General features: G+C 34.4%; 1 protein-coding gene across 4 annotated transcripts in view; it reads right to left on the bottom strand.

Moving 5' to 3' along the window:
* Positions 1-19,026, bottom strand: part of COL4A5 (collagen type IV alpha 5 chain) — a 196,294-nt gene that overhangs the window by 59,764 nt on the left and 117,504 nt on the right. For all 4 annotated transcript variants that reach the window (XM_032476034.1, XM_032476035.1, XM_032476033.1 and 1 more), the window contains exons 20-29: positions 14,492-14,665; positions 13,999-14,082; positions 11,019-11,111; positions 9,482-9,552; positions 8,990-9,181; positions 8,023-8,191; positions 6,108-6,200; positions 5,916-6,020; positions 4,846-4,943; positions 3,404-3,554 (exon numbers count right to left, since the gene is read on the bottom strand). In XM_032476034.1, coding sequence (XP_032331925.1) covers positions 3,404-3,554; positions 4,846-4,943; positions 5,916-6,020; positions 6,108-6,200; positions 8,023-8,191; positions 8,990-9,181; positions 9,482-9,552; positions 11,019-11,111; positions 13,999-14,082; positions 14,492-14,665 — 1,230 coding nt within the window. The remainder of the gene's footprint in view (positions 1-3,403; positions 3,555-4,845; positions 4,944-5,915; positions 6,021-6,107; positions 6,201-8,022; positions 8,192-8,989; positions 9,182-9,481; positions 9,553-11,018; positions 11,112-13,998; positions 14,083-14,491; positions 14,666-19,026) is intronic.

Here is a 19,026-nt window from a genome sequence, read left to right on the forward strand (position 1 = left end):
TAAACATATGAAAAGATGGTTAATTTCACTGATAATGGAAATACAAATTTAAACTACCCCGAGAGTAAAGGCAAAGTATCTAATAAATCCAAAAAAATGTTTTAAAAAGAACAAAGTTAGAAGACTTACATTACCTGGCATCAAGTCTTACTAGAAAACTACTGTAATATAAACAGTAGGTACTGACTTAAGGAAAGTAAAATGGGTAAGTAGAACTGACAGCACAGAAACAGACCCACACATATATAGTCATTTGATTTTTGACACAGACACCAAAATAATCCAATGTGGAGGCAGCTATATAAACAAATGATGCTGAGGAAAAATTATTTGAGATGGATGATAATCTTAAACATAAAAGCTTAAACTATAAAACTTAAAAAATAAAACTGAGTATCTTTGCAACCCTGGGACAGGGAACATTTTCTTAGACAAAACACAGAATATAATAATCATGTAAGAGAAAATTGATAAAAAATGATAAATGAAACATCAATAAAATTAAAACTTTTTTCATCAAAATATACTGATAAGAAAATGAATAGGTAAGCCAGACAGGGATAAAATACTCATAAACATATATTTGACAAAGGGCTAGTATGCAGGATATGTAAAAATCACTTCCAATTTAACAATAAAAAGAGAAACAACCCACATTTTAAAGTGGGAAAATATTTTACTGCATAAATAACCTACCAGTACATGTAAAAGAACTCCACATCATTAGTCATCAAGGAAATGGAAACTAAAATCAAAATACATTACCAATACATCTACCAAAATTCAAAAATGAAAAGACTGATAACACCAAATGTTGGAGAGAATGTGGAACAACTAAAACTTTCATACTGTATTGGTCAGAAAATAACTATTTTAGGAAATGGTGTAGTAGTTTCTTGTTTTATTATTGAGTTATAGTTGATTTACAATATTACATAAATTTCAGGTGTATAACAGTGATTCACAATTTTTCAAGGTTACACTCCATTTATAGTTATTATAATATACTGGCTATATTCCCTGCACTATACAATATATCTTTGTGTAGCTTATTTATTTTATACATAGTAGCTTGTACCTCTGAATCCCCTACCCCTATATTGTCCCTCTTCCCTTCCCTCTCCCCACTGGTAACCACTAGTTTGTTCTCTATATCTGTGAGTCTGCTTCTTCTTTGTTATATTCACTAGTTGTTTTAATTTTTAGATTCCACATATAAATGATTATCATACAATATTTGTCTTTCTCTGTCTGACATTTTACTAAGCATAATACCCTCCAAGTCCATCCATGTTGTTGCAAATGGCAAATTTTGTTCTTTGTTATGGCTCAATAGTATTCCTCTGTGTGTGTGTGTGTTTGTGTGTGTACACGCACAACTTGATCCATTCATCTGCTGATAGACACTTAGGTTTCTTCCATATCTTACTTATTATAAATAATGCTGCTATGAACACTGGGGTACATAAATCTTTTCCAGTTAGTGTTTTCATTTTCTTTGGATATATACCCAGGAGTCGAATTGCTGGATCATACGGTAGTCCTATTTTTAGTTTCTTGGTGAACTTCCATACTGTTTTACACAGTGGTTGTACCAGTTTACATTTGTTACCAACGTTGTACAAGGTTTCCCTGAAAAAAGTCCAGTAGTTTCGTATAGAACTAACATAAACCTATCTTCTGACCCAACAACTCTAGTCTTAGGTATTTACCCAAGCAAAATGAAAGCATATATCCATTTAAAAAAAAACCTTGTAAAAGAATGTTCTTAACAGCTTCACTCATAATAGCCCAAAACTTGACACAGTCCAGGTGTCTATCAACAGAGATTAGATATATAAACGTTGGTATATTTATACAATGAAATGCTCAGTCAAAAGATAAAAGAACTACTGATAACAAAACAACATGAATGAATCTCAAAAACAACAGTCTGAGTGACAGAAGTCTTTCAAAGAAAGTACATGCTGTATGATACCATATGGATTTTTTTAAACAGATAGAAATAATTTATGATGAAAAAAGTAATTATAGCATAGTTACCACTGTGGATGTTGGGATAAGGACTAAGAAAATGGCAAAGGGAAATTTCTGGGATTCTATCTTGATAGGGGTTTGGTTACACAGGAGTATGCATTTGTCAAAATCCAGCAAATGTACCCTTAAGATTTGTGCATCTCATTTACTGTGAATGTTTTTATCAAAAGAAAAAGAACAACCATAGAACTGTAGTTGATGACATACATGCTGCAGTATCTAGGGAGATATGTACTGCTGTCGCAATTTACTTTGAAATGCATCAAAAATAAGTCAATGAAAGGAGAAAGGGATGCATAGATATATGACAAATCATGCACAGTAAGGTGTTGATAGTACAATATCAATGATGGGTATATACTAGTTACTAGAAAATTCTTTCTACTTTGCCATATATTAAAATTTTTTAAAAATAAAATGTTGGCAGAGAGCTAAAATGTTAATTGATTTAGAATCTAGGTGGTGGATATATGGGTTTTCACTGTACAAGTCTCATTAATTTTTGTGTGTTTAAAATTTTTTCATAATAAAATATTGAAAAACTATACTGAGATACCTATTTGTTTCCAACAGGTTGTCAAAAATCTAAGAATTTGTCCACATATTCATTTACCAAGGCTATTGGGAAATAAGCACGCTTACACATTGTTTCTGGGAGTGTAAAATGGTGCAAATGGCGAGGAATCTAGAAATGCATTTACCTTTTAATTCAGAAAATCTATTTTTATTACTCTATTCTTATACTTGTAGACATATGAAATAATATGTATGCAAGATTATTCACTGTGGCATTATTTCTAATAAGAAAAGATTGTCAAAAACTCAATGTAGCAATTAGCAACTGGCAGAATAAACTATGGCATACCCAAGCAATTCAATACTAGGCAGCTATTTTTTAAAGTCAAGATCCCTATGTACTGATACGGAGTGATCTCTAGGATATTAAGTTAAGGGAAATAAGTACAAACAGTCAAAAGGTAGTACTCTATCTTTTGAGAAAAGTAGGAAGTAAAATATACATATATATATTCTTATTGGCTTGTACTTTTATGATGGAACACGAGAAGGATAAATACATAACTAAAAAATAGCTATATATGGGATGGGGAGGAACATAGTGGATGGAGACTGGGTACAGGGAAGACTTGTAAAAGTGTTACTTTTATACGTATATAATTGTAGCATCCATAACAATGAAATAAAACACACAAAAAATACCAGTGGAGAATTTAAAAAAAAAAACAGTGACAGAGTGGCAGCATAGGCTTTCTAGTTAATTGGACATCCACCTAATAAACTTCTCCAATAGTTTCAATTTCTATAAAAGTTAAAAAAGCAAATTGAGAAGTAGCAACAGCCTCCATACCTTTTGGTCCAGGGAGCCCATCCAAGCCAGCGTGTCCTGGAGGACCTGGAGGTCCTGGGAAACCACGGTCCCCTTTTGGACCAAGTATTCCTTTGAAACCTGGGAGTCCAGGAGGCCCAGGTGGCCCAGGTAGTCCAAATCCTGGTTCTCCCTGATGTATACACATGACAAAACACAAGAAAAACTCCCATGACTTTTCTGGTGTTTACTGTTTACCAGAGAGAATTTAAAGCAGAAAATACAAGGTAATATTTTCCTCCTTATGAGAGAGGGAGTAGGATAATTAAATGAAAAGTAATTGGTATGCAGGACAGAACAGCTGGAAGGATGGGAAACACGGCTTAGTATAACAAATTTAATTATTTGGTCTGGTTTCAGGACAAGAAAGACATAACTGAGAGAGCATGAGATTAAAGAACCCAAGTGAGGAAATGTGATAACAGACTGGGTATTAGATGACGATTTTAAATTTGACTAAGTATGATAATGGTATTGTGGGTTTTATATAAAATGTCCATTTACTAAAATACTGAATTATTTATAGGTGAAATAACAGAATACTGAGATCTGGGTTAAAATACTTCAGCAAAGAAAAAGGAATAGATGAAGCAAATATGATAAATCTTGATAATTTGGAATCTGATGGATATATGAAAGTTCATTGTATTATTCCTTTTACTTTTTTGTTCATTTGAGAAGGTTCACAGTAAAATAAAAAGTTAATCAATAGAGAAGTGATTTCTCATGAGAGTCGGGGTCATGGTCAACTGTTCTTCCCATGGAGAAAAAAGTAGTAATGATGGAAATACAGGAAGTTTAAATTAATTAAGCACAGAGGAAATACAGGAACAGTTAGGAAAACTACTCATACCACAGCAGTTTGCTGAAGGTTGACTAAGGAAAATTTTGGATTAGCCAAAATATAGTAAAAGGAATGGACACCAACTCATACACAGTATTATTATTATTATTATTATTATTATTATTATTATTATTATTATTATTATTATTATTATTATTATTACTAAGTCAATAGCAGTAATTTACATTATGCATTTGATGCATTTGGGACAGAGGAAAACAGCACGAAAAGTTCTCGACATGATATTCAACACTATTTCAACCGATCATCACACAGACATGGACAGAGAGTAAATGGAATGGCACAGGGGGAACTGAGGATTGTATTCTTTCATCTCATCTCATCAAATAAAAATAACTGGTCACTCTAAAGCAGGTTCAGAAACTTTTTTTTTTTTGCTTCCAATTTGACCTCTTGGACTATTGAAAACTGGAGTTAAATATTTATAAATGAAAACACAATCAGTTGTGTTTTATTTATACAGTGAAGAATTGGGATGATGTCTAAGTCAAAATACAGAAGGCTAAGGAAGATAAGGGAGATAGAAAAAGAAGAAAGAATAAATTAAAATATCTCAGACCTTTGGTCCTGGGAAGCCTGGTGGTCCAGGAGGACCTTCTAGACCAATTCTTCCAGGTATCCCAGGTGCTCCTGGAGGTCCTGGAATTCCAGGAAAACCTGTAAAATCATGTTTTTTTTTTAATCTCCAAAGAGATTAAGAAAGATATCCAAACTCCCAAACCCACATTTTCACACTCTCTAATCATGCCTAGTGACTATGGTAAGACGTTAAAACTGCAGTGACACTCCAGATACCTAATATTCCCTCCCTCTCAATCACCTTATGGTCCTATCGCTTTCATGTAGGGCTAATGTGTGTGGAAGATATGCTCCTCTAAAAGAAAACAAAAGCTATTACCAATGATATAGAACTAAACTTAAGGAATGAACCCCACACGAAAACACAGAAAAACTTTTCTTCTGCTTATAACTGGATATGGCATGATAAAGACCTACCACATAATTCTGGAAATGACTTAAAAACAGCTGCAGATATTATACACATGTATACACATAAAATCAAATTTGACTCTTTTGAAGTCATTTAGTATGAATGAGTAAGGGCATGTTTAAGCACTGATCTCAGACCAATGCACACACTTGCTATTCATGAGAAACAATCCTGTGAGGAATTAAGCAGAACTGAAGCAACAACCCTAAAATTTCACTAAATCAAGAGGATATGATGTAGGATAAAACATTACTTGGATATATGTGTACTATAAATCTGTTTTCTGTTTAATACAATCCATTCATTCAACAAATATCTATTGAGTGCTTACTATGTGCCAGGAACTCTTCTGAGCCCTGAAAATACAATGGTAAACTCAAAAGACAATAAATACTGTGATTTATGAAGCTTATATATCATTTTTGCGTATCTATGATTTAGATATTTTCTTGTCTGGAATGTTTTAGATAAGGACAATGAAATTATAGTGCATGCATGCTGTGATTTTTCATTTACATTGTTTATAGTACACAGCAAAAAAGGACAATTAATATATTTTATTTGCTGCGTGAACTATATCAAAAATAACATCACACTAGCCAGAAAACTTACTTTGCTTGCTACCCAATCCTACATACCTTTGGGACCAGGTGGTCCAGGAAGCCCAATTCCAGGGATACCTGGTTCTCCTTTGCTACCGGGTATTCCTGGCAAACCTGGCTGGCCTGGGAGTCCAGGTTCACCTATGGAGAAACAGCAGTTTTTTGGAAGAAGCCAAAGAAAGAAGCCAAGAAGTGCTGAAAACGTGGTCAAACGCATTCCTCACATACCTGGAAGACCTACTTCACCATCTCTGCCTGGGTTGCCAGGCAGGCCAGGCTTCCCTGGCTGGGTTATGGTCTGACCTGGATCACCTTTAGGACCTAAGAACAAGTAGGAATTAATAGTGAATGAGCAGTGGTCACTTGACTAAAGATCTCCATTAATTAAAACACAGAAAGAAGAGAAAGTTTCTACAATCTTTTGAAAATGCAAACTAATAAAAATCCACAAGAAAAATAATCCTATAGTATATATTCAAGGAAGACACCAAACTGACGGATGAAATTTCAAAGAGAAAAAGTAGATGTCAATTTTAAGAGTTTCCATGAAGATGGCACCTATAAAAATATTTTAAAAATGTAGGTCAAAAGAAAAATATTTCTCTTTGGTTAACTAACAGTACTTTAAGGTTTTATGTGTGCAAAAATCAAATACACCTACTTCTCGTTAATTGAAATAGGAACTTGAAATAGGCTCAGAACAAAGATTTCTCAAACATGACATAAAAAGCACTAACCATGAGAGAAATGATTGATAAATTTGACTACATTCAAACTGATTTCTATTCATTAAAGACATCATAGAGTTGAAAATGGCAAGCCATAGTGAATGAATATTTTGCAAAATAAATAGCTAACAAAGAACTAATACACAGAATATATATATATGTATATATATATATATATATATATATATATTTAAATCAATAAGAAAAAGAAACAATCCAACAGAAAAATGGTCAAAACACTTGAACAGACATTTCACAAATGGAAATTCAAATGGTCAATAACATATGAAAAGCTGCTAAACAACGTAATCAGAGAAATGCAAAATAAAACTGTCATGAGATATATCATACTCAACAGATTGGAAAAACATAGAAGTCTGACAATAAAAATGTTCATGAGGATTCAGAGCAATAATAAATCTCTAATACTGCTGGCGGGAGTGTAAACTGGTATAATTGCTTTGGACATAGTTTGGAGTTATCTAGCAAAGCTAAAGATGCATTTATTCTACGGGTCAAAAATGTTAATCTGAAATACATTGTAGCCCAGTGACTGGGAAATGTTTTCTGTAAAGGATCAGACAGTATATACTTTGGGCTTTGTGGGCCATATGGTCTGTGTAGCACCTACTCAACTCTGCAGTAGTAGTGCAGAGCCACCATAGACAACAGTGAATGGGTGTGGATGTGTTCAAATAAAACATTCACTTATGACAACATATGAGGGGCCAAATTTGATCTTTGAACTGTAGTCTGCTGATTCTTGTCACAGAGCAGTGTGTGCACATGTATACCAAGATATGTATACAAGAATGTACATAGAAGCATTATTCATAATAGGCCTGAACTATAAATAACCCAATTGTCCACTAACAATAGGATGGATAAATCAACTGTCTCTCTCACACACAGACACACACTGGAATACTATACAGCAATGAAGATGAATATATTATATAAAGATACTTATCCTATAATTTCATTAATATGAAGTTCAAAAAGAAGTATAATTAAAGTACTTTGTTGGAGAAATGGAAGGGGATTATGATCAGGAAAAGACAGAGAGAGGAGGACAGGGGTTTCTAGGATGCTGGCAATGTTCTGTTTCTTACATGAGTGGTAGTTAAGTGTGTGTTTCCATTATAATTATTTGTTAAACTTTGCACTATGAATCATGTACTTAAAAATAACAATAGTAACAATAAAGACAGAAAAAATTTAAAGAGAAGCCCCTCATAAACACACAAACAGACACACATACATTGTGTTTCCTTGTTAAGGAGCTTGGAAAAGCCCAAAATATAAATGGCCAGGGAAACACAACTCTCATGAAAGAAGGCCAAGAATGCCCAAAAGATAATACATTTCTGCTTTTAAGCACCAAACTGAAAACAAAACAACCATAGTACACTCACCTGGTATTCCTGGCTGGCCTGGATTTCCTGCCACACCTTGTATGCCTTTTTCACCTGCTGGGCCTGGAGGGCCAAAACCAAGAGGGCCCATAGGCCCCCTATTTCCTGGGAGACCTGGCAAACCTGGGTTCCCAGGGGGACCTCTTTCACCCTTAAAAGCAATTCCACCCTGAAAAGGGAAAAGTTTAATACAGAAACATATAACAGCTACCTGTAGGTGGCTATTACTAAATACAACCAGAAAAATGATAGAGCCAGAAATAGTTCTTAAAAACAACATAAGTGTGCATTATTATAGGATGGTATATGTGATTACTCCAGTTATTCATTCTTTCAACAAATATTTTTGAGTCCCTACTATGTGCCAGCTGCTGGTGATATCACAAAGAACAAAAATAGGCAAAAATCTCTGCCTTCATGAAGCTTACATTCTATTATAAGCCAAGAAGTTTACAGTCCAGTTAACATTTTATAAAATACTACTTTCTACCTAAATATCCTGGGTTGTGTGTTATGCACAAAATAAGACCCTATTCATTTATATTCAATCTTTAGGCTCTGTGGCTCATTTAACATGGTCATCTACCCACATTCATCTCTAAGCCTACTATATATAAAAACCAAATTAGACTTCTGTTGTTAGGTCTAAATAAAACCAGACAAGGTGACGTGGGTAAGAGAAGGGGAATATCACACTGACCCATAAGCATCTTAATCTACTGCCCGCCTATTCATAGCCAATAAAACTCAATATAGTAATGAGTTAAGAAGAAGGAATTTATAAAACCACTGAGAGAAAAGAGTTGTAAAGAAACACCATGTAGTCAATAACAATATACCATTACTATATATAATCACATTCTTTTAAGCATTGACTGGATGTTCACCTTAGCACCAGGCCCATCCTAGGAAACATCACTAAGTAACAATTTGACATCACAAAACCAAGAATATCGAACCAACTCACAGGTTCTCCTTTGGGGCCAGGAAGCCCTGGCAATCCATCCTGTCCAGGGGTGCCAGGTAAACCAGGAAGCCCTGGAGCTCCAGGGGAACCCAATTCTCCTTTGTCACCCTTCATTCCTGGAAAAGTGAGGATGTCACCGGGTTCACCTTTAGATCCAGGAAAGCCTGGAGCACCTGGAGCTCCTGGTATGCCCTGAGGGGGAAAAAAAGGAAGTAAAGAGGGAAAAAAGAAGAAAGAGAAAAGGAAAATCAGTTTCTTTTTTTCTAACACTTTTTCCAGTTTATCCCATCAATCCACCCAATAACATTTAATATACAAAGCTATGAGTCCAGTGAGACATGTGCGTCAGCAACAGTGAAAGAATCAAATAAATCACAATTTAATAGAAAAACTAAATTTCTGTTACATATATCTGCAAGTGAAAATCAAAGTGAATCCAAGTGAAATGGCTTTCTTCTACTTCTTTTGTTCTATAATATACTCAAAACTTACTGCTAATCCTTTGGGACCGGTTGCACCAGCTTGCCCTTTTTCACCCTTCTGTCCAGGGAAACCAAGCGATCCTAACACACACAGAGAGACACACACAAGCACACACATATACAGTAATGTAAGCTTAAAGCCTGAACTTCTGACAAACCTCATATAAAAATCAGCAAGTCGGGAAGTCAGTTTTAAAGTAAGAATGCCATTCAATCCCATTTATTAATTAACAAGTCACATTTTAATTTTCCTATTTTATGTTCTCAAAATGAGGAAATCATCCTTTCTTTTATGTAAATCTAACATTTCATGTTATATATTATTGTATCCTTAGGTATTTCCAATTCCACAGCCTCTCAGAGCTTACAGCTACCAAGTACTATGCACAGAAGTGCTCAGGCTCCTATCACCACCCCACTGCCAAGGGGAAAAGGAAGTAAGGACAAAGTTTGCATATTTTTCTTTGTTCTTAAACATTTTCCTAGATCATTATCAGTTCTTTCTGTGGTTTGTCACTCCCTAAAGTTTGGTTTAGGAGAAATGCTTAGTGTTCAAAGACTAGAGGAAATATTACTAAAGCTGTGGCTCTCAAAATGGGTCTCTGGGCCAGCTGCATCAGCATCCCCTGGGTGCTGGCTAGAGTTGCTAGTTCTTGGGCCATCTACCACAGGTCTACTGAATCAGAAATTTTGGGGGGGAGGGGTGGGATCCAGCAATCTCAGTTTTAACAACCCTATAAGTAATTGTGACACATTCCCAGGTTTGAAAACCACTCGACTGGAAGTACAAGGCTAGATGATTCACTTGCAGCTATAAAACTTGCTAAAAATCTATCTCCAAGCACCAAATGAATTGGTTCCTTTGGCAGATACACCAGACAGAAAGGGAAGATATCTGGTGTCTATTCTCAGCCCTGACTGACGCAGACAGAGTGTGATTTTAAGAAAATATAATAGGCTATCCCAAGAGGAGACTGAGTAAAAGAGTTGTGGGTCTGATGGATATCAAATATGGTTCTGATTGGAAATGGAGAAGGAAGAGTTATATATAAAAAGAGAAAGACTTAAATATTTTTTAATTTTTAAAACTTAAAAAAAAGAAAGAGGAATATTGGCAGTTGGTTGCCAAACTCGAGTAGAAGCCCCGTTTCTTAATGACAACATGTGATACATCCCTAATGACTAGAATCTCTGCCACTGGAAACTACACTCAGGGGCCAGGCATTATGAACATTTTCCCCAATTTTCTGGAAGAAAGAAGTCTGACTCTGTATAAGTTATTTTCCTCACCATATGGAAAATAAGGAAGAGATTTTTCCTGGAATAATATTGTCAAAATGCTTTAATAGAAAGTGTTGGTGGCTTCAGGTATTGGAAACAAGAGCATAATTTATTTCATAGCAGATAGTGACTTTTCATATTTAATTATTTATGGATATGAATGAATAGCTATAAAATGAGAATCCAGCATCATTCTAAAACTATAAGCTTACTAATATCTAGCCTAAAAATATTTTTAAAAGTTGCCCTGAAGCAGAATGTTTTACCTGGAGGACCTGGAAGACCTGGCAAACCAGGCTGACCTGGAGGCCCTGAAATACCAGTTCCAATGCAGTTGAAGCAGGTGTCACCTTTGTCACCTAGAGAAAGCCATACCAAAAACAAATTTTACTCTAACTGGTACATATACCTTCTTTAGATAGGTTCTAAAGAAGTTATCACTAAGGGACAATATTCCTACCTAACAGTCTAGTTGGAGAAGCCTATATCTAGAATCAATTCATTTGATAAATATTTACTGAGTGCCTACTATGTCCAAAGCTCTAGCAGTTTGTGACACAATGATAAACAAAACCGACAAAATTGATACCTTCACGGTGCTCACATTCTACCAGTGGCTGGGAAAATGGGCTTGGATATGCTCAGGGATGGGTGGCAGGTTGCAATTGTAAATACTGTGGTCAGGATAGACTTCATTGAAAAGATACGATGAAAAAAAAAACTTACAGGACGTGGCACGTGCATAATGACTGTAGAGCAGTTCAGGCAGAAAGAATAGCCATGTTAGGCATATAGAAGGAACAGCAAGGAGACCAGATTGCTGGAGCAGAGTAAGGAAGGGGAACCAGGTCAGACCATTAACAGGCTGTAACAAGTAGCATACCATAAAACACCATATAGGCCATCATGAAGACTACGGCTTTTACTGTGAGATACATGAGAATCTAGGAGAAGAATTTAAACAGAGAAGCAATGTGATATGACTTAAATTTTAAAAGGATGAGTCTGGTTGATATGTTAAGAATAGAATTTTAGTGCAAGGATGGAAACAGGGTAACCATGTAAATGGCTACTGCTGCAGTGATCTAGGAGATATGGTAGCTCATTCCTGAGTGACACCAATGAAGATGATGAGAACTGGTTAGATTCTGCACATATATGAAGGCAGAGCCAATGGGATTTTCTCATGGATCATATGTGAATGCAAAAGAGGAGGGGAATCAAGGATGACTCCAAGACAGATCGAAGATCAAAATGTAAAAGGCAAAATGATAAAGCTTCTAGAAGAAAACACAGAGGAATAGTATCAGGTCCTTGGGACAAGCAAAGATTTCTGAAACAGAATATAAACAGCACAACCATAAAAGAGGATATTAATATTTGATTTCTTTTAATAAGTAACTTCTATTCAAGAAAAGACAAGTAAAATAGTCACAGAATGGGGAATATATTTGTGATACATATCAACAACAACCCAATTAAAAATAGAAGAAGATAGGTACTTTACAAAGAGAATCTACAAACTATAAAAAAAGAGGCTCATCATCAGTAACATGAGGGAAATGGAAACCAAAGCTTCTTTGGAAAATGGTTTGGTGATACCTATGGAAACAAAATCTACACCTACCCTATAACCCAGCAATTCCATTCCGAGGTATATACACAACAGAAATGAATGCCTATGTTCTACAAAATATATGTATAAGAATGTTCATAGCAGCTTTATTCATAGTAGCCCCAGACCAAATGTCCATTAACATTAGAATGAGTATTTAGGAACATCCATATAATGAAATACCAAAGAGCAGGAAAAAAAGAAATACTGCTACAAACAAAAACATGAATATATCTCACAGATATAATCTTAAAGCAAAAGAAACCAGACATAAAAGAGCACAAAGTTTAAGGTTAGGAAAACTATCTATTAGAGGATAAAAGAGTAGTTATCTTTGGGAGTTGCTGACTAGGATGCACAAGAGTCTTCTAGATTCCTAGAAAAGTTCGATATTTTGATTTAGATGGTAGCTACATGGGAGATTACAGATAGACAGACAGACATATAGAGATATACATATAGAGACAGAGTATATAGAGACACATATCTAGATCTATACCTATACCTATGTCTAATATACATAATATTCCAGGGAGGTATGAAGAAAAACAGAGCATGTAATACACTGAAAACCAAATGAAGAAAGCATTTAAAGAATGGAAGAATCAAGTTTAAAAAGGACTGAGACTTGATATTTGGATTAGCAGGGAATAGGCTGCTGGTGACTTTGACAAAAGCAGCCTCTATGGAGGGATGGGGTGGGGAGTCAAGTCCTGATTAGAGTATGTTTAAAAGAAATGAGAGGATATTGCCTAGAGATAGTGAGTAGAAAATTCTTGAGGATTTTTGCTGCAAATGGGAGCAGAGGAATAGAGTAGTATCTGGCAGGGGAAGTGGGATCATGGTAAGATATTTCTTAGATGAGTGAAAAAGGCTTATTTGTATACTGCTGGGAATTATCCAGTAAAAGGGAAAAAATTGATGATGTGGGAGAGGTAAGAATATCTGGAACAAAATCTTGGGGAAACAAGAGGTAATGGAATCTACTGTACAAAGAGAAGAACTGCTTTAAACAGGAGCAGTTATAATAATAGGAAGGCAGAATATATGGGCACAGATGCAAATAGGTGGAAAAAAGTGGTGGTGGCAATCTGTGAAAGTTCCCTTGTTATTGCTTCAGTTGGTTAGTGAGGGAGGAAGCAAAGCCAGAATCTTAAAATGAGAATGGAAGAGGAGGTGCTAGAAGTTTGAAGAGAGAAGAGAAGGTACAAGCTCAGAAGAAGTGGTAATTTGGAATTTTCAGGGCTGTGCTTTTGTTCCAAGGGAGTACAATGGCATGAGCGGAGGATAAAGGAATCAAGAGTTTATGCACGGGATTAATTATAATGATTGATCATGGAATTTAAGCTAGGTTAAGAGAAGAAGAAAGGACATCAAAAGGTTGAGGGACAGCCAAAGTTGGTAGGTTTCAGTGATTGTGATGTAATGTTGGAGTCAGGTTATTAGATATAGTGAGCTAGAAGGATAGGATATAGTGATCAGAAAATGAGATTCAGGAAATCAAGACTATGAAAGTGTGCATTACTGGTAATGGATGGTCTTGGAGTATGACCATGGGAGTGAGTGGCTGATGATATAAGGGATTTTGCTTATGATATGAAAGATTGAAGGAATGAATATGGAGATCAAACCTTTTATTCCTTGTTCTCCTTGGAGTCCTCTATCACCTGGAGATCCTGGAGGGCCTGGAGGGCCTGCTTCACATATCTCACCACCTGAGATAAGATAAAGCAATAGCAAGCCAACTGTAAAATATTTGGAAGACTAAACAAAAACAAAGCCCGGTAAGCTAGAAAAATAGAGCTATTTTCCATTACTCCTCTGCAGTAATACAAATACCTATAAGCAAAAGGAAGATATAATATTGGTGGTAATTTGAAGAGCAAACAAGTATCAAAGAATCACCAAAAATCAAAAGTAGAAATAGCACAAGAAATTGACACAACACTGCAAACTGACTATACCTCAATAAAAAAAAAAAAAGAAAAAAAAGTAGAAACAGCAGAAGAATCTCTTAGCTATCAGAAACACAAAGAATGATGCCAGTCTTCAACTAGATTTACTTAAAAATGAAAACAAAACAAAAACAATAATAGACCTTAACAAGAGAAAACTATAGCTTACTTGGAGGGATGTGAGGGCCAGGAGGGCCAGGGGGCCCTGGAAGGCCAGGAGCCCCAGGCTGTCCATCAAGTCCAGGAGATCCAGGAATGGAAATTCCAGGTGGACCTTCATCACCTTTCTGGCCCCTTTCCCCAGGAAAGCCAGGGGGTCCAGGAGGACCTATGACTGCAGTCCCTAAGATAAGAACAAACATCCATTAAAGTGGTCAAAATGATCTTATTTTAGACACATTACTTTGGTTATCAGTGAGACATTAAGTAATGATAAGATCTTCCTTTAATGTATAATGCCAGTTATGTTCTTATTTTTTCTATGAGAATCAACATCTGGAGAAAAGATGGAAAGTTCCAATAACATAAGTACCAGTTTGAGTGTAAGAAAGAATGATTTAAAGTAGCTTTATTGCTTTTGGAAATGTACTAATAACTAACTCTCTATGCACTCTTCTTGGACATTACGATCTTTTAATATCAGAAATACTAGAAAGCCTTTGACAGAAGAAAATGAGGTATCTCAAAGTTCTCATGTAAATGTGGCTCTATTTCTCAACGTTCCTCTGTTCCCACACCATTAACACACTTTTTCATCACTACGGCTTATATAACATTTTCAAAACTGGTAAGGAAAATATACCTACTTTTGTTCTTTTTAAAATCATCTTCATCACACTTACAAATTTACTTTTCTAAATGAATTTTAGAATCAGCTTGTCATTTTCATTTAAAAAACCCAAAGAATTTTGAATGAGACTAATTTGAATTTAAAGGTAAAATTTCAGTAGAATCACCTATATATAACATTGAGTTCTCACATCACTTATTAACTTTTTATTATTTCATAGTATTTTACAAAATTATTGCAAAGAGGTCTTACAGATCTTTAGTTGGGTTTATTCACGGGTTAATTCGATTGCTAATATGAATTTTACTGCTATCACTATTGTTAACTGGATTTTTTTCCCCTTGTATGTTTAATTTTTTATTGCTGATTTAGAGAAAGGCAAATTATTGATGCTTGCAACACATATCTGGCTAACGTGCAAACATTCTAAGTTCTGGTAATTTGTCATTTGATTCTTTTAGGCTCTCTGAGTAGATTATCACACGGTTTGTGAATGACTAAAATATGTTGTTTTTTAAAATTACATCCATACACCTCTTTTTTCTTCCAGACTTAGTGCATTGGCTGGGATCTTTAGTATAAGAACAAACAGTATTTGTGACTGTGAGTATCTTTATCTATTCTTGATGTCAATGATAATGCTCCTGATGTTTCACCACAAAGTATGCCATTTCCTGCACAGTCCTGTATTTCCTATATGAAGTAGACAGCTTCATCAAGTTAAGAGTTTCCTTTTAATCTTAGTTTAAGAATTTTTTTTCTTTTTAAAAATGAATGAGTATTGAATTTTATTGACTGTTTTCTCTGCATCTATCAATCTATTCTTTTTCAGTCTATCAATGTAGTCAATTACAGTAATGCTGAACCATCCTTGCAATCCTTGGGTAAAATCTATTTGGTCATAATATCATATTATTGAATATACTTCTGGACTGATTTGATAATATTTTATTTAACACTGTTGCTTCTACATTCACAAATGATATTGAACTACAGTTAACTCCAGTGTATGTCCTTGGTGGTTTGGTATCAACACTGTTAAACTGAATTCCCCTTTATAAAAATGTTCTGAAACAGTTTGTAAAAAATGAGAATTACCTGCTCAAAAACTTGGTACAATTCATCAATAAAACTTTATAAAACCACCCATAAAACCAATGCTTTTCCATGGAGATCTTTATTGTTTCAAAACTTTCTATGGTAACTGATACACTTAGGTTTCTTACTTTCTCAGGACAAGTGTATTAAATTATGTTTTTAGTTTCATGAGGAATGTATATTGCATCTACAGTTTCAAATATATTGATATTGTTTTCTTACAATTTAAAAATTTTAATTGTATTTATGGTAATAATCATTTTTTATTTTATTGATTTTATTTGTGCCTTCTCTTACCTTGACCTTGATCATGTTTTATTTTTATTTTTACCTTTATCAAGTTTTTCCTTCTATTTTGTTTGTGCTTGCTTTATTTCCTATTATTTTTTCAATTTAGTTCATTTATTTTTAGTATCTCGAATTTTATGATAAATTAAGGCTATGGCTTTTGGCTGTATCTAATGAGTTTTGATATGAGGTTGTTTAGCATTTAGTAGTTTGTCATCTCCGTTCTATATCCTCTTTATCTCTAGAGTTATTTACAAATGTACATTTTAATATATAAACATTTGATGTTTTTTGCTCTTAATGTCTAACTTTATTTCACTGTGGTCAGAGCATGACCTCTATATAAATTTTAAAGATTTTTTTTCTAGTCTAATAGAGTCAATTTCTATAAATGTTTCATGTACATTTATGTATTTTCTCTGCTGTACACAACGGTTTTCTCTCTTCCCCAGAAATACAGCTTGATCATGTTGCTCAAATCATTTATACCCTTATTTTTCACCTACTGGATATGTTGTGGATTTGCCAATTCATCGCTTATAGTTTATCAGTTTTCACTTTATATATTCACAGCTATATTTTTAGATGTGTAAGTTTCATGACTTTTATATTATTGTGGTACAATTTGTCTATTTATCCATATAAAATATCTTTGTTTTTTAATGCATTTTTGCATTAAATTTTATTTCATACTGTATTAGAATTGCTAAACCAGCTTTTTTGGGAAGCATTTGTATAATATCTTCCCACTGCTTTCTCTTTTTTTTTAACTTTTTTTTATTGATTTATAATCATTTTACAATGTTGTGTCAAATTCCAGTATAGAGCACAATTTTTCAGTTATACATGAACATGTATATATTCATTGTCACTTTTTTCTCTCTGTGAGCTACCATAAGATCTTGTATATATTTCCCTGTGCTATACAGTATAATCTTGTTTATCTATTCTACAATTTTGAAATCCCAGTCTATCTCTTCCCACCCTCCACCCCCTTGGCAACCACAAGTTTATATTCTATGTCTATGAGTCTATTTCTGGTTTGTATTTATGCTTTGTTTGTTTTTTTTTTTTTTTTTTTTTAGATTCCACATATGAGCGATCTCATATGGTATTTTTCTTTCTCTTTCTGGCTTACTTCGCTTAGAATGACATTCTCCAGGAGCATCCATGTTGCTGAAAATGGCGTTATGTTGTCGGTTTTTATGGCTGAGTAGTATTCCATTGTATAAATATACCACTTCTTCTTTATCCAGTCATCTGTTGATGGACATTTAGGCTGTTTCCATGTCTTGGCTATTGTGAATAATGCTGCTATGAACATTGGGGTGCAGGTGTCATCCTGAAGTACGGTTCCTTCTGGATATATGCCCAGGAGCGGGATTCCTGGGTCATACGGTAAGTCTATTCCTAGTCTTTTGAGGAATCTCCATACTGTTTTCCACAGTGGCTGCACCAAACTGCATTCCCACCAGCAGTCCCACTGCTTTATTTTCAAATTTTCTATGTCCTTTTGCTTTAGATATGTCGACTGTGCACAGCATATAGATATTTTTATTCCAATTTTTATTTTAGTTTTTGTCTTTTAATCAGGGTTTAATCCTTTCACATTTATTGGAGTTACTGATTTATTTTTAACTTCTACTTGTCATTTTATTTAATTTTTTTCTCTTTATCCAGGTTTGTTTCTGTCTGTCTTGTCCCAATCCTAACTTGTATTACACAGGTCAAGATTTTTGCTCATTTTCTTTCGTCAATGAGTGTGTAAGTCACATTTTATTTCTATTCTTCTCTAGTAGTTACCACTAAAATTTTAACCTATGTACTTAAACCTATATGTTTCTAAAAACTTATAAATATTTAAATTCTTTCCCCCAACAAGACAAAAAAACTTTATCATTCACTTTCCTCATTCTCTTTGTACCTCTACATCCTATGTTAGTAATGTGTCCAATTATAGTTCCATGATGTCACTTAAAATACTTCTGGTATTTTTTAATGATCAGTATTTATTTAGATTTACTTTATTAATATTTTTCCTAACCATAGGTTCTTACATCTTACCACCCCCATCCCCAACTTCAGTTTGAATTCATCTCCTTCTTGGAATAAAATCTCCAGTAACTATTTCAGAGATCTGGAGGTAATAAACTTTCTAAGTATCCCATCTTCATGCTAGGATGATAGTTTGATATAATACAGAACCTCAAATTTATAGTTATTTTTCCTCATTACTTTGAAAATATGCTCCATTATCTTCCTGTGACTCTCACTGCTTTGTAGGTGATCTGCCTTTGCTCTCAGACAGTTTCTAAGAATTTCTTTTTATCCTTAAATTCTAAAATGTCTCCATAATGCATCTAGTGACATATTTTTGTATTATTATTATTTTACTTTTGGTTAGCAATTCATAAGCCTTTTCCCAGGGAATCATGCTTTTTTTTTAATAGATGGAAGTTCTCAGTCTCTAATTTTTCAAATATTGTCTCTTGTCCCATTCTCTCCTCCTTAAACTCCTTCATGGTGGA

Source organism: Camelus ferus, chromosome X (assembly GCF_009834535.1).
Source record: "Camelus ferus isolate YT-003-E chromosome X, BCGSAC_Cfer_1.0, whole genome shotgun sequence".
Taxonomy (NCBI): domain Eukaryota; kingdom Metazoa; phylum Chordata; class Mammalia; order Artiodactyla; family Camelidae; genus Camelus; species Camelus ferus.